This window comes from Orycteropus afer, unplaced genomic scaffold (genome assembly GCF_000298275.1).
Source record: "Orycteropus afer afer isolate SDZICR_OR568_19922 unplaced genomic scaffold, OryAfe1.0 scaffold00002, whole genome shotgun sequence".
In the NCBI taxonomy this organism is placed as follows: domain Eukaryota; kingdom Metazoa; phylum Chordata; class Mammalia; order Tubulidentata; family Orycteropodidae; genus Orycteropus; species Orycteropus afer.
Window position 1 is genome coordinate 3,711,069 of NW_006921589.1, and position 22,474 is coordinate 3,733,542.

The window sequence follows — 22,474 nt, forward strand, 5'->3', positions numbered from 1 at the left end:
GGATGATATTGTACATGAAGAATGCAGAAGGTCATTAAGAAGACAGGACAAGATCAAAATGGATGTCAGAAGAGACTGTGAAACTTGCTCTTGAATGGAGAGTAAGGCAAAGAAAATGGAAGAGATGATGAATAACAGATCTGAAGAGAAAGTTTCAGTGGGCAACTGGGAAAGGAAAAGTAAAAGTATTCTAATGAAATGTGCAAAGACCTGGCATTAGAAAATCAAAAGGGAAGAACATATTCCACATTTTTCAAGCTGAAAGAACTGAAGAAAACATTTAAGCCTCGAGTTGCAATGTTGAAGGATTCTGTGCACAAAGTATTGAACTATGCATGAAGCATCAAAAAAAAAGATGGAAGGAATACACAGTCACTGTGCCAAAAATAACTGATTGATGTTCAGCCCTTTCAGAAATTAGCATGTGGTCAAAATCCATTCGTATTGAAGGAAGGAAGAAGTCCTAGCTGCCCTGCAGGAATTGGAGAAAAACAAAGCTCCAGGAATTGATGGAGTACCTATTGAGATGTTTCAATAAACAGATGCAGTGCTGGAGGCATTCACCCATTGATCCCAAGAGATTTGGAAGACATCTACCTGGCTAATTTACTGGAAGAAGTCCATATTTATGCCCAGCCCAAGGAAAGGTGCTCCAACAGAATATGGAAATTAACAGACATTATCATTATTGTATTACACACAACTAAAATTTGCTGAAGGAAATTTAAAAAGTTACAGCAGTATATTGACAGAATAGACAGAAATTCAAGCCAGGTTCAGAAGAGGATGTGGAATGAACTATGTCATTGCTGATATCAGATTGATCTTGGCTGAAAGCAAAGAATAGCAGAAATATGTTTTTCCAGTGTTTTATTGACTATGCAAACACTTTGACTGTGTGGATCATAACAAATTATGGATAACAGTGCAAAGAATGGGAATCCCCGAACACTTAATTGTGCTCCTGAGGAACCTGTACATACACTAAGAGACAGTCCTTCATACAGAACAAGGAGATAGTGTATAGTTTAAAATCAGGAAAGGTGTGGACCAGGGTTGTATCCTTTCACTATACTTATTCATTCTGTATGCTGAGCAGATAATCCAAGAAGCTGGACTATATGAAGAAGAGTGCAACATCAGGATTAGCAGAAGACTCATTAACAACCTTCAATATGCAGATGACACAACTTTGCTTGCTGAAAGTGAGGAAGACTTGAAGCACTTACTGATGATCAAAGACTGCAGTGTTCGGTATGGATTATGTATGTTGTTGTTGTTATGTGCTGTCTAGTCGGCCCCGACTCATAGCGACCCCTCCTTGGGTTGCCAAGGCAGTATCACTACGGAAGTAGATTGCCCAACCTTCCTTCTGAGCAGTGGCTGGTGGGTTTGAACTGCCAGCCTTCTGGTTAGAAGTCAAGTGCCTTGACTACCAGAAATGCTACCAGAGTATACCTCAACATAAAGAAAGCAAAAATTCTTACAACAGGAACAATAAAGCAACATCATGACGAGAGAAGATCGAAGGTTCAAGGATTTCATTTTACTTTGATCCACAATCCGTACATATGGAAGCAGCAATCAGGGAATCAGATGAGATACTGCATTTGGCTATTAAACTGCTGCCAAAAAAAAAAAAAAAAAAAACCCCACAAAACCTCTTTAAAGTGTTAAAGAACAAAGATGTCACTTAGAAGACTAAGGTGCACCTAACCCTAGCCGTAGTATTTTCAGTAACCTCATATGAACGTGAGAGCTGGACATGAATAAGGAAACCATTGTTCAATTGGTACATTTGAATTGTAGTGTTGGCAAAGAATATTGATTGTACCATGGACTGCTACAGGAACAGACAAATCTGTCTTGGAGGAAGACAGCCTTAGAAACAAGAATGGCCACACCTTGTTTGTTGTGTTTTAGTCATGTTATCAGAAGGAACCATTCCCTGGAGAAGGATATCATGCTTGGTAAAGGAGAGGGGTCAGCTAAAAAGGGGAAGACCTTCAATAAGATGGATTGACATAGTGTCTGGGACGACATGGTAAAGATTGTGGTTCAGTCATGATAAAGATAGATTGTGAGAATGGTGCAGGAACTGGGCAGTGTTTTGTTCAGTTGTACATAGAGTCATTTTTAGTGAGAACCCACTTGGTGGCACTGGATAAATCAGTGATTTTAAAGAACATTCTTATTTTATAGCATTAACATTTTATTTAATTTTTTAGTTTTTATACATTGAACAAATGTGTCAAGCACGTTTGTATATGTATTCCAGAATCAAAGTAACCTTAATATAGTTAACAGATCAGTTGAATTTATAACGAAAGGTTATACAGAAATTCATTTAAGTCCCTTAAGAATAATTAATTGACTGTATATTCTGGTGTTTGGAATTTTATTTTTCTTATGTAGATTTATGATTTTAATTTAATCGCTGTGCAAAATTTAAGATTTCAGTGAAAGAATATGAAGCTTGTGAAATATTTTTTAAATAGGTACATTTTTAAATTTCTATTTTTTCTAGTGTTAGCTTTCTTTGAAATTTGCATCTGACAAATAAAGTGCTAGATTTAATGAGTTGGAACAAATGATATATTATCCATTTTCCATAAAAGTTTTTTGTTTAGCTTAGTATTGTGAACAAACTTGTGGATTTTTATCACTTTGGATAGTCAGTATATTCATAGAGAAATATGTGGGTGCTTTATCTTTAAATGAAGACACTTAGTCTCATGAACAAAAAATTAAATATTTTAATATTCTAAATTATGTGGTAGACTAGTGATTTTCACAGTTTACATTTTGTAGACTTCATATATTATTCCATTATTAATATCTAATAACGATGTTTGATTCCCCTAATATGAAGAAAAAAATAAGTTAGACAGTTTTCTCCAATTTAACTTATTTTCCCATACTGTTTATGTGTTTTCTTTCTGTTTTTGGTTCTTTTCATGGTGTGTTTATATTAGACCTATTAGGAATGGAATTTTATTTAGCATATATTTCTTATTCAGGCTTATAGGTAACTATGTATCTCAACACACAGACGGAAAAAATGTCTATTTCTCAAAAAGCATCATGACTTCACATTTTCCCCAACCTGCAGAAGTTTAACCACTCTTGCTAATTATTTGTGGTAAAGGTTGTTTGGATAAGATGTCTGTTCAGTCTGGAGTTACCAAGAGCTGGTAGACTGTGGAGGATGGGTAGGATTTTAATGAACTGGAGAAGATGGTAGTACCAAAGTATTATAGGAATATAAGAGGACAGACATACTACTTCTTTGTGATAAAACTAGAAGTCTAGATTTGTTTCCTAGTCAAGTAATTTTTCATTGACCTGATAGCATATCAGGAAGGAGTACTTGTCAGTATCCCCTCAGTGGAGAATGTTGTACTAAGTTTAAGGACTATTGGAGTGAATTCTTGAAGTCTTGAATAGTCTTTTATCAGAATTGGATTAGAAAGGTGTTCCCAATCCAAAGGAACTTTTTGTGCAAAAGAGGGTAATGATCCCAAGTGCTTACCATGTTGGAGGGGAGTCAATCCATAATATTGGAGGGTGGGGATGAAATAAAGGGTGGTATATATGCCAGGAGGGAACCCTGGTGGTGCAGTGGTTATAGCACTCGAGTGGTAACCAAAAAGTCAGCAGTTTGAACCCACCAGGTGTTGCACAGGAGAAAGATGTGGCATTCAGCTTCTGTAAAGATTCACAGCCTTGGAAACCCTATGAGACAGTTCTCTTGGAATTGACTTGATGATACTGGGTTTAGTTTTTGATTTTAGATTGGGAGGTATACATTGAAAAGCGAGAATCCCTGCTTTCATGGAACATGCATTTTAGTGGGAGAAATAACAAGCAGATAATTATGTAATAAAGTAGTAATGACCACTATGAAGAAAACCAGTAAGGTAAATGAATAGAGACAGCACTCGAGCATTAACCAAAAAGTCAGTAGTTTGAACCCACCAGCTGCTCCACAGGAGAAAGATGGAAGGCCTCTCTATGAGGTGTAACTTGAACAGAATAAAAGGGAATGAGTCATGTGAGTAGAGGCAGAAGAAATCATATAGTTGCTTTATGCAGCAAGGAGAACATTGTGGCTGGAGTGGACAATGCCAATAGGTTATGCTTATTGACTGTTGACTGAGTGCCAGGCTGTTCTAATGAGTTACTAGTGTAACTTGCAGCAATACTGTAGGATGGATACACATGTAAGGAAATTGAGGCACAGAAATTACATAACTTACCCAAGATCACACAGCTAATCAGGGAGCTGGAATTGGAGTAATCTGAATCCAGATTTAGTGTACTCAACCTTTATTCAAAGGTGAGGGGGTTGGAGGGTGTGGAAGGAAATTTGGTTGGTGCAGTAGTCTGGGCTAGTTCTATATAGTTAATTGTAAAGATTTAGGTTTTTATTTCGACTGTGATGTTAAATCATAGGACGGTTGAGAAATGGTCGGGAGTTTTCGTTTTGATTCTGGAGGTCAAGAGAGTGGTCTGGACTATACATACACATTTGGTAGTTTATCTATGTGTAGGTTATATCTTAACATGTTTCCTTTGGCCTGTAGCATATTTCTTTGATTTAAAATTGAGGATTGTATATCATTATTTTATTGAAAAGATATGGGCATGTATATGTATAAGTGTATATGTATAAACAAAGTGTAATGAACTCTTCTATTAATAGGTGCGAGAAGATGTACTAAATTCATTGAATAACAACTTTCTTCAAACGCTAAATCAAGCTTGGAATGATCATCAAACAGCTATGGTAATGATTAGAGACATACTAATGTATATGGTAAGTAGATTTTTTTCTTATTTTCCTTTAAGAAGTTAAGCATTTCAAAACACAGCCTTCTTGCTGCCAGATTTAGTTGGGTGGTACCTGTCAATTGAATGATGTTGTTTATTTTTTTAATAAAGAGTATTTCTTTTGCAAGGACCGAGCTAACTCTGTATGAATGGTACATCTTACTTGTTCATATGTTTACTTAATGATTAGAATGAAAGACTGAAAGGGGAAGATTTAAAATTTTTTCTTTGTGTCTAGCACTTGTACTTCAAAATGTGAAGTACTGAAAAGCCATACTTAACTTTTCTTGTGTAAAGGTAATTGAATAACAGCTTCAAAGATGGAAGCTGATTGTTCTCTCACAAGTTTTTCCTTATATTTTCAGTGACAGATGTCATAGTAATATAAATATCGTTGTAGTGATTATACTCTGATAATCACCATCTGCTTTTCTTTATCTCATTAGTTAATCTTGCTGTGTATGATTGTAGCCAATCTTGTTTAAGGAAATTTGCTACTTCAGATGTATATTCTACTTTTTACCCCTTGGCTTATTTTGAATTTTTGTTTTTATCAATCACAAAAAACCTCTTATTTCTCAAGACAATTTAGGAAACATTGAGTTAGCAAGTGGTTTAATAACTTTCAAGGTGATAAAACTAGTTTTGTTGTTACTGTTTTAAATATGAGCATTATAGAATGAAGCCAGATTCATCAAGCTCAATTAGTGTGTTAATGCAAAATCTAGTGTAGTGACTTGACTTGTTACTTTACTATTTATGTCTGGGAGTGGAGCATAATGATTTTCTCTAAAGATTTTACTTCTCTATTTCTAATTTTTATTCCAGTTTCTTTAGTTTTGAATTTTAGTTGCAGTATAGCATTGAGAGCTTGTCCTAGTTCTTTATTGAGAGAATAAAGCAATGTTATTTATACCCTGTTTCCAGTGAGAGCAAACATAGCTGTAAAGATTTGCTCTGCCAAGTGAATTCAGTCAGTCCTATTATTCTTAGTTTTGTTAAAGGCTTTAGTGGCAGGGAGTCAGGGAGAGGCTGCTTCATTTTTCAGGGATTTGATAAAAATATAACAAATTATTTAGTCTCTGAGCTTCATTTTCCTCATCAGGATTGCCAAAGGGGCAAGGAGGCCACATCTTCTGACCTCCTCTAACCCCACAAGAGGAAGACAGAATCACCATCAGTAGCCCAAGGCCTAGTCCTGAGAGGCCAGACAGGTTGCCTCCCTCCAGCCCTTTCACCAATCTTGACACCAACCATTCATCCCACAGCACCCACCACCTCTCTGCTGGGTTCGATGATTCGCTGCAGTGGCCACACAGAACTCACAGATTATGGGCTTGATTAGGGAAGCAGCAGGCTATAATTCAAGTTAAGGAACACACTCAGTCTCTCTGAGCCCGTCATCTCTCAGCCAACAGTCTCTCTCTGTGTCTCTTTCAGCAGTGCGAGTCTCTCACATCTCTCTCTCAGCAGTGCATGTCTCTTGCATCTTTCAGCCAGCAGTGAGAGATTTCTTTTGCCCCTACGAGGGCTCCTTTTGAGCCTGGCAGAGTGGTCAAACTAACCAGTTCCAACATCAGAATTCTATATACCTGAGAGAGAGAGCGAACTTCCCAGAAAATTAGTTTGTACTGCTCTCAACAGAAATACCCCAGGTGGATAACTTTAACAATCAGGAGCTACTCAGTTGCTCGTGGCAAATTCCACCAAGTAGTTTACTAAGACTTACGGCTAGAAAAGCTACACTATGTGATTTACTATACTGCGAGGATATAGAGAGAGTTACTGTGAGTTGTCATTTTGAGGATGAGATTGCATATATACATATCATGGTGTGTGGTATATATAAATGTGAAATGAGTTAGTTCACTGATAATTCTCTTTTAAGTTCTGGATTTGGTGAGTGCTTTAAATTCCTTATCAGTTCTCTAACACTAAAATAGAAAAACCACTTGTAATTTCATGTTCTGTTGTTCTATTGACAAAAAAAAAGTTTCCGTTTTATTTCAGTTCCTCTGTTTTGCAAATGAGCTCTCAAACTTTGAATCCTCACTCTACTTTTTATGTGACTGTAGTCAAGAAATGAGGAAGAAAGCCTTCCTCATTTATAAAATAAAAATCATATTCATGTTTACTTGCAGGGTCTGGCCTATAGTAATGTTAAAAATTAACTAGGGTGACTGTTTATTGTCCCTTCTGGGAGTGCCACAATCCTGGATAAAATCAGCCATGTACCTTCCCAGTGCTTCTGCTGGAGAAAACCTTATATGGGGCAGATCAGTCCCACTATGTGTCCATTGTCAGAAACCTTTAGTGGATCCTCCACACTGCCCAGACACATCAATGCCACTGTTAGTCCATTGTCACAAACTTCAGGGCCCCTCCATGGTGCCCAGCAAGTAATCTTTTTCTCTAGACAGCTTACCTCACCACTTTGAAACTGTTATTTTTCAACTCCTTCAGCTGTCCCTCTGGTCCCTTCGCCCTTAGCAAATGACCTTGCCTTTTACTTCTCCAGAAAAAGATAAAGCATCAGATGGGAACTATGTTCATTTCTTTCCACGCTATCTCCAACTTTCCCTGTATTTTCTCTTGTATTTTTTTCCTGTTTTAAGGGAGGGCAGTGTCTCCTCTCCTGTCAGAGACCATTTCTCTTCTACCTGGTGCTAGGGATTGCATCTGGCTACCTAGGAATCTTAAATATTCTCATCTGTTTTCCTGTTTTGCCTTTTTATTGGATCTTAGCCAATATTAGACATATTCATGCTTCTCACATCTTCAAAATAAAATCCCTTAGATGTTTTGGTGGACCTCTGCTCTGCTTGCCAGAGTCTCTTACTTATTCATAGCTTAATGCCTCATGAGGAGTGTTGACACTTGCTGTCTCCCTTTTTTCTTATTCTGTTCACTGTGACCGTATTCACAGTTCAGTATTGCCATTTCTAGGATCAGCATGATGTCTGCATATCTCTGAGTGCAAAGATTACTCTTAATTCTCATCCTCCTTGATTTTTCAGCATTTGGCACCGTTGACCACTCCTTTCTTCCTTCACTTTGTGACCTTGATTTCTGTGACAAAGCACTTCTTTGGTGTGCCTCCTACTTATCTAACTGTCCCTCCCCCTCCCCCTCTCCTTTTACCCCTTAAATAGAGGCATTCTTGGGGCTTTGTCCTAGATTTTCTTCTCATGGTACATTCTCTTCACCTCATTCACTTGTACGGCTTCATTTAATGCCTCTGTGCAGATGATTCCCAAATTACTGTTCCAGCCTCATTCTCTGAGATTCAGGCTCATATATTTATTTACCTAATTGATGGCTTTATTTTCTGAGAGGTACTTCAGATTTGGTAGGTCCAAAGAAACTCATAATCACTGTCAGAAACCCGGGACATTATTCCTGTCAGTTTCTTCTCTTTCCCTATATCATATATTGCTATTGCCACCAACTATTTCTGTTATCTTTCCTATCTGCAATTACTTTCTGCTTTCATGTCCACTACCTAAGACAAAGCCACCTTCCTCTGTTTTAGAGTATTCAATAACTAGTCTTGTACCATGCACTATATATGTTCTTTTCTGTTCTCTATATTGCCCCCTGAGTTACTGGAAAGCACAGATCTGGAAGTGTCACTGCCTTGGCTGAAATCCTGATATCTTGGAATTCTCACACATGTGTTCTGTCTGGAAATATTTCCAGAATGTTTCCTCTCTTCTTGTGGCTTGCTGCTATCCATCTTTTAAGTCTTAGCTTAAATTTCTGGCAAGGTTTCCCTGACCTATGCTACATACTTCCCTGGGTGCAGTTCCTCTCATTATATCAATACTGTTCCTTCACAGCATTTATCCAGTTGTTATTAACAACAGCTTAGTGTCTGGTTTCTGTGCTAGACTATAAACTATGTTAGGCTGTGGACAATGTCTGTATAACCTTTCTGTCTCTAATACCTACCAAAGCTTCTTGCACAAAATGGGTACTCATATATGTTGAACAAATTAATACACACGGATTTTATATAGTACCCTTTTTTATAGACCATGTTTTTCAGAATCTTCATTAAAAAGATATGCTACTTAGATTCACAAAGGAAGTATTGATAAAATATCTTCAAGTTCCATAAGATAACATTCTTCCATTTTCATATTCTCTTATTTTGTCTTTTTATGTGTAGTAGTCTGTACTTATTTAAATTAAGTGCTCCTTAAAATTAAGGTAAAATTTATATACAGGGAAATGTATAAAAATAACATGTTCAGTGTTTTCCCCAGGCTTTTTAAAGCTTTATTTATTTTTTTATTGTGATTTGAGTGCAAATTTACTGTCCAAAATTTGTTTTACATTCAACAGTTTGTGTACATTTGATTTCACGTCTTGATTACCATCTCCCACCATAACCTGCTCTCCTCCACGCCCATCCTTGTGACACAACCTCCCCCCCCCCGCCCTTCTTAAGTATGCACTCCTGTCTGTCCAGTTTTCCCTCCATGTGAATGCTGCCCTTATGGTGCCCATGCCGATTGCTCTAAGAGGTGTATCTCCCTAGAGTAGGTGGGTACATTGCCCTGAGTTGGGTGTTCTGCATGTAAGTCTTTCTGTTGTTGGGCTGAGAGCCGATCCTTGGGGGTGAGTCCACTCCCAAGCCCGAAGGGTATCCAGGGGCCATAGTCTTGGGGTCCCACCAGACTACATCAGACCAATAATTCTGAACATTTTTGTGTTCTTGAATTTTGTTTTACATTTTTTCTCCCATTCTATCCAGGATCTCCAGTTTTGATCCCTTCCTGAGTGGCTGACATTGGTAGCCAGGCTCAAAATTATTTTTGACAGATGTACGCATCTGGGTAACTAATAATTTAATCAAGATGAGTAAGTGTTTTTTAATTTTCGAAAAGCAAAACATGCTTTTCCTATTGACATGTGTATTACTTTCTTTGAAAACTTTTACCCTTATCCCAGACATCATAGGTCACATTGTCCACTAGATAAGGCACATTCCCCAAGTGTACTGATTATACCTGCATGGAGCCTATTCAGGTTTCTTCTTCCTGTGAATATTGGCTCTAACAGTTGGAATTCTCAGAGTGAGAGAGAGAGAGTATTGAAGATGGCTTCGCTGTCTCCCCACACACGTAATCACCTACTCAGTTAGATGAGTTTTAGTCTTACCAAGGAAATGTCTCTGTCTAAAATATCATGCATGAGCCTCTGTATAGATGAAATTGAGCATGCTTATGCTTGAAAAGAAAGGAAGAGTCACTGCTTCTTTGAGTTCTTTGGGAAGTCATTACAGATGGGTAAAGAAGTATGGTGCAATGTAGCAACCTCTTTTTGAAGAGGAGAGAAACTGAGGAACTCTCTTCAGAAATGCTCTGAGTCTTAGTAAAGTTGGAGACAGGTCTTTAAGGGTAACAGAAGCATATGATGTGTTGGGAGCTGGAGGAGTGTGGTGGGCTGAGTAAAGGCCCCCAAATATGTCCCCATCAGTAGAACAAAGGGGTTTGCAGATGTGATTGCATTAAAGATCTTGAGATGAGATTATCTTGGATTATCCTTGTGAGCCTGATCATCAGAGAAGTGGGCAATGTGATGGTAAAAGCAGAGATTGGAGGCGATGGACTTTAAAGATGGTGGGAAGGGCCACACGCCAAGGAATATAGGCAGCCACTAGAAAGTAAGAAAGGCAAGAGGCCTCCAGAAAGAACTAGCCCTTTGAACATTTGACTTGAGCCCAGTGAACCTGATTTCAGACTTCCGGTCTCCAGAATATAAAGAATATGCTTCTGTTGTTTCAAGCCACTAAGTTTGTGGTGATTTGTTACAACAGCAATAGGAAACTAATACAAGAAGTATAGAAAAGTTTGGAATAGCCACCATGCTGGAGTCAAGTCAGTTTAAGAACAGTTAACTGTAGTTTTGAGGGTATAACTTAGGTGAGTTAATACAAATTTTGTATAGTGGAGCTAGTAGCAGAGTTTGTAACTTCTTCCAGTCTGGGGGAAGAAAGTTCAAAATAAGAAACACCTACTGATAGGATTTGCAATATTAGGGGAGAATTCTAAGATAATAGTATTGTTAAAATGGTTGATTATAGGTCTCTGCTGTTTAGGGTGGCAAGTTTATCATAAGGTCTCAGGAAGTAGAAGTATTCGGTATTAAGGATCAGTAGATCTGGAGATCTAGTTACAAGGAAGAGATGGTTTATTTACATATAACAAAGTAGAAATGAGAAGAAAAAGGATCGTCTTCAATGCCAGAGTTATGTGATATTTTTTAATAATGAGGTGTGTGACTGAAGGGGATCCTGATAAAATAGCAGTTGCAAATGTAGGCATCTGAGGAATGTGGCGGATTGGTCATCAGCATGAATATTGCACTTACCAAGTAGCCCAGGGAAGAGAAATACTGTGATCCACTTGTAGAAGGTACCAAATAAGTAAGCCATTAGAGGTCAGAAGATAGGATGAAAACATAGAGGGAGTGGAATTTGTGGGTCTGTATTATTTCTCCTGTAGGTTTTTTTTTTTTTTTTAATTTTTATATTGTGCTTTAGGTGCAAGTCCACAGAGCAGAGTCTGTCCCACACCCAGTGTTCCGTGCACACCTAGTTTCACTCCCCATTTACCACCCCCAGCCCTAACCTGTAGGTTTTGATGCTTTCACATCCACAAAACATTTCTTCTGACAGTCCTCTAGATTGCACATTCAAGGACGTTTGCAAATAGCTACATTCTGGAAAAGCATAGATAGATTGCCTAATCTTCCTGGCCCATTCTCTGCTTTCAAAGTGATATCTTAGCAGAAAACAAGATCCAGTAGATTTTGGGCTATTGAACTCACACCTTTTCAACTCTTCTTTAGTAAGAAGGGTGTGTTCATGACAACCTTTCTCTGTATGTGCTCTAATTTGCATCAGTGACTGACAGTATACAGTGCCGTGGCATGTTTATGGTTAGGACAAAAGACATGTACTAGGTCTTCATGTAAAATAAAACAAAGCTCCCATTAAATATGATGAAGGTTAAGTGTTTTGTGCTTGATAATTAGTTGTTGTTTCCCTTACTTCCATCTCAGGTACTGTTTCAAAACAAAAATAATAATTATTAGAGCCATAAACACCTGTCACAGTGCCCTGTGAACTGTTTATTTCTGTGCAGTGATGATCAGCAGTACATGACATTCTGTTTAGGGAGCCACGTATTCCCTGTCTACCCTGACAAGCATGAAGTAGGCACTGTGTACAGAAATACAGCATGTATTTCTTGATGTAGTAAAGGAAATGAAACTTTGATACATAAAGTGGACTACTGGCAGTATACTTTGGAAGCTTGCAGTAGTGAAAAACAAAAACTTAATGAGGAATTAAGAGACTAGGTTTTTTGTTACTGCCTTGTTATTAATTTGTGTAAATCATTTAACCTTTCTGGACTGTTGTTTTCTTACCTGTAAAATGAATTTATTGGAAAGGGCTATGCTTATTATCTTTCTGGGGGTCATTAGACACCATTCGTTTGTAGTGTTGTGGTTGCTTGTGTGTTGCTATGATATTGGAAGCTGTGCCACTGTTATTTCAAATATCAGCAGGGTCACCCAAGGTAGACAGGTTTCAGCAGAGCTTCCAGACTAAGATTCGGAAGAAGGACATGGCAGTCTACTTCTGAAAAAACTTGGCCACTGAAAGCCTACTGAATAGCAGTGCTGGAAGATGAGCCCTTCAGGTTGGAAGGTACTTAAAATATGACTGAGAAAGAACTGTTTCCTCAAAGTAAAGTTGACCTCATTTGGTGATATGGCATGACTCAAAATGAGAAGAAACGTTGCAAAAATCCATTAATAATTGGAACATGGAATATACAAAGGTTTAATCTAGGAAAACTGGAAGTTGTCAAAAATGAAATAGAACATTTAAAGATTGATATCCTAGACGTTAGTGAACTGAAATTGAATGGTATTGACCATTTTGATTCTGACAGTCATGTTGTTGTTGTTATGTGCCGTCAAGTCAGACCCGACTCATAGCAACCCCTCCTTGGGTTTCCGAAGCGGTATCACTATGGAAGTAGATTGCCCAACTTTCCTTCCGAGGAGTGGCTGGTGGGTTTGAACCGCTAGCCTTCTGGTTAGCAGTCAAGTGCCTTAGGCACTATGCTACCAGAGTTCCTTCTGACAGTCATAAGGTCTACCATTCCAGGAATGACAAATTGAAGGGAAATGATGTCCTATTCAGGGAGTTCTGGTGGCATAGTGCCTGAGGCATTTGACAGCTAACCAGGAGGTTGGTGGTTCAAACCTACCAGCTGCTCTGTGGAAGGAAGACTGGACAATCTCCTTCCGTAAAGATTTACTACCTCTCAATCCCAAAGGGAGTTGCTTTGAGTTGAAATCAACTTGATGGCAGTGAGTTTGGTTTTTTTTTTGGATGTCCCATTCATTGTCAAAAAGAACAGTTTAGGATCTGTAGTGAAGTACAGTGCTGTCAGTATAATATCCATATACCTGCAAGGAAAATCCATTATTGCTACTACTGTTCAAATTTACACATCAAACACTAAGCCAAAAAGAAGACATGAAAATACTAACTTCTGCAGTCTGAAATTGACTAAATACACAGTGAAGATGCATTGATAATTACTAGTGATTGGAATGTGAAAGTTGGAAATGAAGAATATGGCCTTGGTGATCGACATGATGCTGGAGATACTGTTACAGAACTTTGCATGACCAAGGACTTACTCATTGCAAATATCTTTTTTTAACAACATGAATGTGACTTATACAGGTGGACTTTACCAGATGGAATACACAGGAATCAAATGGAGTACATCTGTGGAAAGAGATGATGGAGAAGTTTAATATCATCAGTCAGGACAAGGCCAGGGACAAACTGTGGAACAGACCATCAATTGTTCTTATGTAAGTTGAGTTTCAGAGAATTAAAACAAGTACACAGTAGTCAAAATACAGTGTTGATTATATCCCAACTGAATTTAGAGACCATCCAAAGATAGATTTGATGCATTAAACACTGGTGACTGAAGAACAGACAAGTTGTGGGATGACATCAGGGACATCATACATGAAGAAAAAAAAAGGTCATTAAAAGGATAGGAAAAAAAGAAAAGACTAAAATGAATTTCAGAAGAGGGTATGAAACTTGGTTTTGCAAGCTCTGGCATAGCTGGAGTGAGTGGAAGAAATGATGACGTAAAGAACTGAACAGAAGACTTCAGAGGGTGACTTGGGAAGAGGAAGAGTATTATGGAATGTGCAGAGACTTGAAGATAGAAAGCCGAAAGGGAAGAACACGCTCAGCATTTCTCAAGCTGAAAGAATTGAAGACAAAATTCAACCCTTAAGTTGCAATATTGATGGATTCTATAGGAAAACATTGAACAATACAGGAAAGAGGATGGAAGAAATACAGTCACTGTACTAAAAAGAGTTTGTTGACATTCAGGCATTTCAGGAGGTAGCATGTGATTAAGAACCAGTGGTATTGAAGGAAGTCCAAGCTGCACTGAAGGAATTGAAAAACAAGGCTCCAGGAATTGACAGAATACCCATAGAGCTGTTTCAGCAAATGGTTGCAGCATAGGAAACACTCATCTGTGCAAAGAAATTTGGAAGAGACCTGACTAATTAACTGAAAATATTCTTATTTGTGCCCATTCCAAAGAAAGGTGATCCAACAGAATGTGGAAATTATTGCACAATATCATTTATCTTACACGCAAGTAAAATTTTGCTGAAGGTTAATTAAAAAACTTGTGGCACTATATTGACAGAGAACTACTAGAAATTCAGTCTGGATTCAGAAGAGGACATGGAGTAAGGACTGTCATTGCTGATGTCAGATAGATCTTGCCTAAAAACCAAGAATACCAAAAATATGTTTACCTGTGTTTTATTGACTATACAAAGGCATTTGACTTTGTAGATCATAACAAATTGTGGGATGCCATTGTTATCAAGTGGGAATTCTAGAACATTTAATTGTGCTCATGAGAAATCTGTACATACATCAGGAGGCAGTCCTTCAAACAGAGCAAGGGGATACTGCATTGTTTAAAATCAAGAAAGGTATGCATCAGAGTTGTGTCCTTTCACCATACATATTCCATCTGTATGCTGAGCAAATAATCTGAGAAGCAGGACTATATGAAGAAAAATGTGGCATTAATATTGGAGGAAGACTCATTAACAACTCGCATTTTGCAGAAGGCACAACCTTGCTTGCTGAAAATGAAGGAGGCTCGAAGCACTTACCATTGAAGATCAATGAGTACCGCCTTCATTGTGGATTATACTTCAGTATCGAGAAAACAGAAATCCTCACAACTGGACCCAGTAAGGAACATCAGAATAAATGGAGAAAAGATTGAAGTTCAAGGATTTATTTTACTTGGATCCACAATCAACACCCATGAATGCAGCAGTCAGGAAATCAAATGATGTAGTGTGCCGGGCACATCTGCTGCAAAGTACCTCTAAAGTGTTAAAGAGCAAAGATGTCACTTTGAAGACTGAGGTGCACCTAACCCTAGTTATGGTATTTTCAATCGCATCATATGCCTTTGAAAGCTGATCAATGTATAAGGAAGACCAAAGAAGAGTTGATGCCTTTGAATTGTGATGTTGGCGAAGAATACTGAAAATAACGTGAACTGCCAGAAGAACCAACAAATCTGTCTTGAAAGGAGTGTGCTTAGGATGCTCCTTAGAAGCAAGGATGGCTGTACTTAGTCTGTGTACTTTGCTCATATTATGAGAAGAGGCCTGACCCTGGAGGAGGATATCATGCTTGGTAAGTAGAGGGTTTGCGGAAAACGAGAAGACTCTCAATGAGATGGATTGGCACAGTGGCTGCAACGGTGGGCTCAGGCATAGCAGTGATTGTGAGGATGGCACAGGACCCAGCAGTGTTTCCTTGTGTTGTACCTAGGGCTTCTGTTAGTCGGAACCGATTTGACAGCACCTAACAACTGCAGACCCCTTAGGGAATGGTAAAATTTCATGGACCCCTCTCCCAAAAGTATGCATGTGTGCATATACATACCTTGCACTTTCATATGCAGTTTCAGTGGCTTTAGGAGTACTCTGAAGCCGATCTTTTAGAATTGATTAATGATACTTTGGTTAGATCACTGTCATCCCTTCCCTTTAAAAACTGAACATAAACAGTTATATGTAGTATGTCTCAAGAAAACTAACTGCTGTGGAGTCGGATCTGACTCCTTGCAACCCCTCCTTGGGTTCCAAGGTGGTATCATTACGGAAGTAGATTGCCCAGTCTTCCTTCCGAGGAGTGGCTGGTGGGCTTGAACTGCCAGCCTTCTGGTTAGCAGTAAAATGCCTTAGGCACTATGCTACCAGAGCTCCCATGGGGTATGTAGGGGATGGTAATGAAGGAAAACAGGAGGTGTGGGTTTGTAATATTAAATGGATGACAGTTTTAAGAACGCTTAAAGTGATTTGTTGTAACCTTGGTTGTCTGTCAGCCTACCTAATACTACCACTGATAGTAACAGGTAACAGTTACATAGCTCTTACTGTGTGCAAACATTGTTTTAAGCATTTTAAATATATTAATTCATTAAATCCCCAAAATACCCTCTTTTGCTGTTATTTTTAAAGGGTAGTTTGGGAAAGCAGTAAAATGGAATTTTTACTGTTTCTTTGTTTTCACTGTTTTAAATACCCATCCTTTGAGGTGTATATTGTAATCTTTATTTTGTAAATGAGGGAGCTCTGGTAGCATAGTGGCTAAGACACTTGCCTGCTAACCAGACGGCTGGTGGTTCAAACCCACCAGCCACTCCTCGGAAGGAAAGTTGGGCAGTCCTACTTCCGTAGTGATACTGCCTCGGAAACCCAAGGAGGGGTCACTATGAGTCAGGTATGACTCGATGGCACATAACAGCAACAATTTTGTAAATGAAGAAACAGAGTGATTAAGAATTGAGAATAGAGAGACTTGAGAGATCATAGTTTCTAAATACTACTGTAGACAATTGAGTCAGTCTTTTTTGATTAAAAAACTCAATTTTTCACCACTTTGCTGTACCACCACCAAAAAAAAAAAACCTGTACCACCATGTTGTTGTTGTTGTTGTTATGTGCCATCGAGTCAAACTTTGACTGCTAACTAGAAAGTTGGCATTCAGACCCTCTAGCTGCTCCACAGAAAGAAAATGGGGCAGTCTACTCCTATAAAGATTTTCCTTCTTGGAATCCCACTGGGGTCGTTATGAGTTGGAATTAACTCCAAGGCAATGTGTTTTACCCTGAGTTGAGCTAACATTCACCTTTGTAGTATGAGGATAAATTCATTCATGCAAATATTTACTAAGTTTGTATTATATACCAAGTACTGTTCTAATAGGAGCTCTGGTAGCATAGTGCCTAAGGCACTTGACTGTTAACCAGAAGACTGGCAGTTCAAACCCACCAGCCACTCCTCAGCAGGAAGATGGGGCAATCTACTTCCGTAGTGATACTGCCTCGGAAACCCAAGGCGGGGTTGCTATGAGTCGGGTCCGACTTGACGGCCCATAACGACAACAACTGTTCTAAATAACCATGGTTCCTTTTTCCAAGTTCTTTATTCATTGATTTTTGTGACATGGACACCTGCTTGGGAAGATAATTCTGGTCTCCTAAGTCTAATTTAAAAGTAAGGATCACTGGTGGCACAGTGGGTCAAGCACTTGGCTTTTAACCAAAAAGATTAACGGTTCCAACCCACAAGCAGCTCAGTGGGAGAAAATAACTCGGCAGTCTGCTCCCATAAAGATTATAGCCTAGACTGACAATGGAGGTAAATACTATTACATACACAATTCTGCAGTAATGGTAATAACAATAATCTACGAGGGGACTGTACGTAGAGTGACAGAGGATATTTCTACATGCGTATTTGTATGTGTTGCAAATATATCCATGTGTATGTTCTTATTGTTAGGTGTGTTCCGGTGGCTCTCAGTGACCATATGTACAACAGAACAAAACACTTGTTGGTCCTGCGCCATCCTCACAATTCTTGCTTTGCTTGAGCCCATCATTACAGCTACTGTATCAGTCCATCTCGTTGAGGGTCTTTACCTTTTGTGTTGGTGCTCAACTTTATCAAGCATGATATCCTTCTCCAGGGAATGGTTCCTTCTTATACCATCACCAAAGTAGGTGAGACGATGTCTGGCCATTCTCCCTTTTAAGGAACATTCCCGCTACACTTTTTCCAGGAGAGATTGGTTTGTTTTTCTGGCAGTCCTTGGTATTTTCAGTATTCTTCACCAACACCATACCACGATTCAAAGACATCAACTCTTCTTTGGTCTTCCTTATTCATTGCCCAGCTTTCAAAGGCATATGAGGTGACTGAAAATACCATAGCTAGGGTTAGGTGCACCTTTGTCTTCAAAGTGACATGTTTACTCTTTAACCCCTTAAAGAGGTCCCTTGCAGCAAAATTGCCCAGTGCGATATGACATCTGGTTTCTTCAGTGCTGCTTTCACGGATGCTGACTGTGGATCCAAATTAAAAGGAAATCCCTGACAACTTTAATCTTTTCTCCATTTATCAAGTTACCGCTTATTGGTCCAGTTGTGAAGATTTTCGTTTCCTTTATGTTGAATTGTAGTGTCCTGAAGACTCTGGTCTTTGATCTTCATCAGTGCTTCAAGTCTTTCACTTTCAGCAAGCAAGTTTATGTCATCTGCATATTGCAGGTTGTTAATGGTTCTTCCGCCAAAACTGATGCCTTATCCTTCTTCATATAGCCCAGCTTCTTAGATAATCTGCTCAGCACACAGACTGAATAAGTACAGTAAAAGAATACAGCCCTGATGTACACCCTTCCTGATTTTAAACCATGCAGTATCCCCTTGTTCTGTTTGAACAACAGCCTCTTTGTTTTGAGGACATCAACGCTAGATTCTCATTCTTCCCAGTGTTATCCATAATTTGTTATCCATAAAATTGAAAACCTTCACGTAGTCAATAAAACACAGGTAAACATCTTTCTGGCATCCTTTGCTTTCAGCCAAGATCAATCTGACATCAGCAATGATATACCTCATTCCACATCCTCTTCTGAATCCAGCTTGGATTTCTGGAAGTTCCCTGTCAACCTACTGTTGCAACTGTTTTTAAATTATCTTCAGTAGAATTTTACCTTCATGTGGTAATGATACTGATAATTTCCACATTCTTTTGAGTCAGTTTCCTTTGAAATGGACACAAATAAATATCTCTCCAAGTCAGTTGGCCAAGTAGCTGTTTTCCAGTGCTGCATCCATTTGTTGAAACATCTCAGTGGGTATTCTGTCAGTTCCTGAAACTTTGTTTTTTGCCAGTTCCTTCAGTGCAAATTGGACTTCTTCCTTCACTGCCATTGGTTCTTGATCACATACTACTTCCTGAAATAGTTCAACATAGACCAATTCTTTTTGGTACAGTAACTCTTTGTATTCCTTCCATCTTCTTTTGATGCTTCCTGCATCATTTAATATTTTTGCCCATGGAATCCTTCAATATTCAAGGCTTGAATTATTTCTTTCATTCTTTCAATTTGAGAAATCCTGAGCATATTCTTCTCTTTTGCTTTTCTAACTCTAGGTCCTGCACATTTCATTATAAAGTAATGCCTTCTTGAGCTGCCCTTTGAAGTCTGCTCATCATCTCTTTGATTTCATCATTTCTTCCATTCACTTTAGTTCCTCTCTGTTAAAGAGCAAGTTTCAGAGTTTCTCCTGACATCCATTTTGGTCTTTGCTTCTTTCCTGTCTTTTTAATGACTCTTTGCTTTCTTCATTTATAATATTCTTGATGTCATCTCACAACTCATCTTGTCTTTAGTCATTGATATTACTGTATCAGATCTATTCTTCAGATACTCTGTAAATTCAGGTAGGATAAAAATCAAGTCATATTTTGGCTCTTGTGGACTTGATTTAAATTTCTTCAGCTTCAACTTGAACTTGTGTATGAGCAGTTGATGGTCTCTTTCACAGTCAGTTCCTGCCCTTGTTTTGACTGATGATACTGAGCTGCTCCATCCCCTCTTTGCACAAATGTATTCTTATCTGATACTTCTGTATTCCATCTGGCAAGGTTCTGATATATAGTCGCTGTTTATTTTGTCCACCATGGGTGACCCTGCTGGTATTTGAAATACCAGTGATATAGCCTCCAGCTTCACACTAACATGCAAGCCACCACAGTATGACAAACTGACAGGCGAATGTAGATCCATGTATATAGTATATAGCATCTGGGGGCAGAGTTATGAAAACTTTTAGGCATAACCAAACACCTTGAGAGAATCAGTCACTGGGCTTGAGAGCTTATGACCACAGTCACAGGAGACATCTAGGTTAGTTGCCATAAGACTGTGCTCTGCATCCTACTGTGGTGAATATTGTAGGCTCCTTAAAAGCTTGTGAGTGACCATCTATGATGTAGCTGTTGGTTTCTCCCTGTCTGGCATAAAGAAAAGTGAAGTAAATCAAAGGCTCAAGAAAACAGTCCAGCGAACTAATGAACCGGTTGAACCAAAGCCTCTACCACCCTGAGAACAGAAGAACTAACTGATGTCTGACTACCTACCACTACCGACCACTATGATTGGGACCACAGACAGCCCCAGTCAGAGTGGGAGAAAAATGTAGAACAAAACTCAAAATCATGAAAGACCAGACATACTGGTCTGATAGAGATTGGTGGAACCCCTATTGGGAACCACAGAAGGCCCTAGTCAGAGTTGGAGAAAAATGTAGAAGAAAATTCAAATCGTGAAAGACCAGACTTACTGGTGTGATAGAGACTGGTAGAACCCCAAAGGCTATGGTTCTTAGATACCCTTCAAACCTGGGACTGACACCCTCAACCCTGTCCCAGGAAATCACTTTTCACCCAAAAAACTGACAGGCGTATAAAGTTAATGTTACATATTCCTCAAAACAGTTAACCAGATGAGACCAAAAACATAGCATTTTTCCTAAAACAAAGCTCAGAAGGCAGGAAGAGGCAGGAAAGAAGGACGAATGGATATGGGTGACCCAAGGAGGAAGTGAAAAGAGAGCTGTTACATTGGGGGGATTGTAACTAACGTACGAAACAAAACATGTAGAAATTGCTGAATGGAAAACTGACTTTCTCTGTGAACTTTCACCCAAACCACAATAAAAAGAAATAATACATGGATGGGGTGTGTGTGTGATTACAGCCTAGTAAAGAAAGTTCTGCTCTGTCCTATGGGATTGCTGAGAGTCAGAATCAACTTACTGTCACCCAACAGCAGGAGCAGTTTAGAAACACCGTTTTTGTCCATGATCCAGGTAAAAGCTATCTAAGCCAATACTAGAAATCTTTAGTATGGTAGAGTTCTTAGTATCAGCTTTGAATATGACATGTTAAAGTCCTTATTGAATAAGTGATTTTCTGAGGCATCCCTGTTGAAATCCTTAGAGACTCACCAAAAATCTTAGATTTAGCAGTTACTCTGTCTACTTGGCAGTATATTAGACCTAAGCTAGACAGTCCTGATTTTTTGTAAACCTTTTTGGTTGATAAAAGTACACACATCTTTTGACCATTTAAAAAATATTATCTATCAATTTATTAGTAATTTGAAGGAGTTCTTTGTATATTCTGGGTAAAAATCTTTTGTCAGATACATGTATTGCAAGGTATCTTCGTCCTTTCTGTGGCTTGTGTTTTGACTCATAATGGTGTTTTTGATAAGGGGAAGTTTTTAATTTCAGTGAATACCAGTTTTTAAATCTGTAATTGTTAGATAAACTGTTTTATCAATATTGGTTTAGTCAAATTGATTAATCGTACTCAAATCTTCCATATCCTTGCTGCATTATTTGCCTGTTTGTCCTAGAAGGTCTTGAGACCTGTTAAAACCTTCCAATTTGATAGTGGATTTATCTGTTTTTCCTTTTAGTTTATGTACAGGTTTTCCCCACTATCCAAAAAGAGAGCATTCCTATAAAACCTTCCATAAGCTAAAATGGCATAAAGTGAAGAGGCAATTGCCATTAATTTATATGAGAAGAATTGTTGAGCGTTCCCAGACCTAAAATATTACCTACCAAATCATACCAAGTAACACATAAAACCTAAAATAATGCTAACATACAGTGTTCACAGACAGTTTAAAATGGGTAGTTTGATGCAGAGATGCTGAGTATAATTTCTAGGTAAGAAGTTTGGCATTGCCACTCTGTTTGGGGTGCATGCTGTCTCTTTAACAGTAGTTTTGCTTTTCATTTTTGTGACAGTGAAAATCTTCTTCAGTTAGTGAAAGCAGGTACTAACGTGGATCCTTTGTAAAAGTGAAGTGACGCAAAGCAAACTTGTAAAGCGGGTCATACCTGTATTTTGGGGTTTATTATGAATTGAATAAATATAGAATTGTTTTACCTACCTTTTGAATTAATTTCATTTTTATGAAATATCTCTCTTCTTTAGGAATACTTCTTAAAGCCTGCTCCGTCTGATATTACTATATCAACTTTCATTTGGTTAATGTTTGCATGGTCAATGTCTTCCCATTCTTTGAACGTTTCTGTGTCCATATATTAAGGCGTGTTATTTGAAAGCACCAAATAAAAAACCCAAAAACCTAGTACCATC

General features: G+C 38.5%; 1 protein-coding gene across 1 annotated transcript in view; it reads left to right on the top strand.

Annotated features, from left to right (window-relative positions):
• Positions 1-22,474, top strand: part of CUL3 (cullin 3) — a 149,358-nt gene that overhangs the window by 65,485 nt on the left and 61,399 nt on the right. The window contains exon 3 of the mRNA XM_007955762.2: positions 4,706-4,819. Coding sequence (XP_007953953.1) covers positions 4,706-4,819 — 114 coding nt within the window. The remainder of the gene's footprint in view (positions 1-4,705; positions 4,820-22,474) is intronic.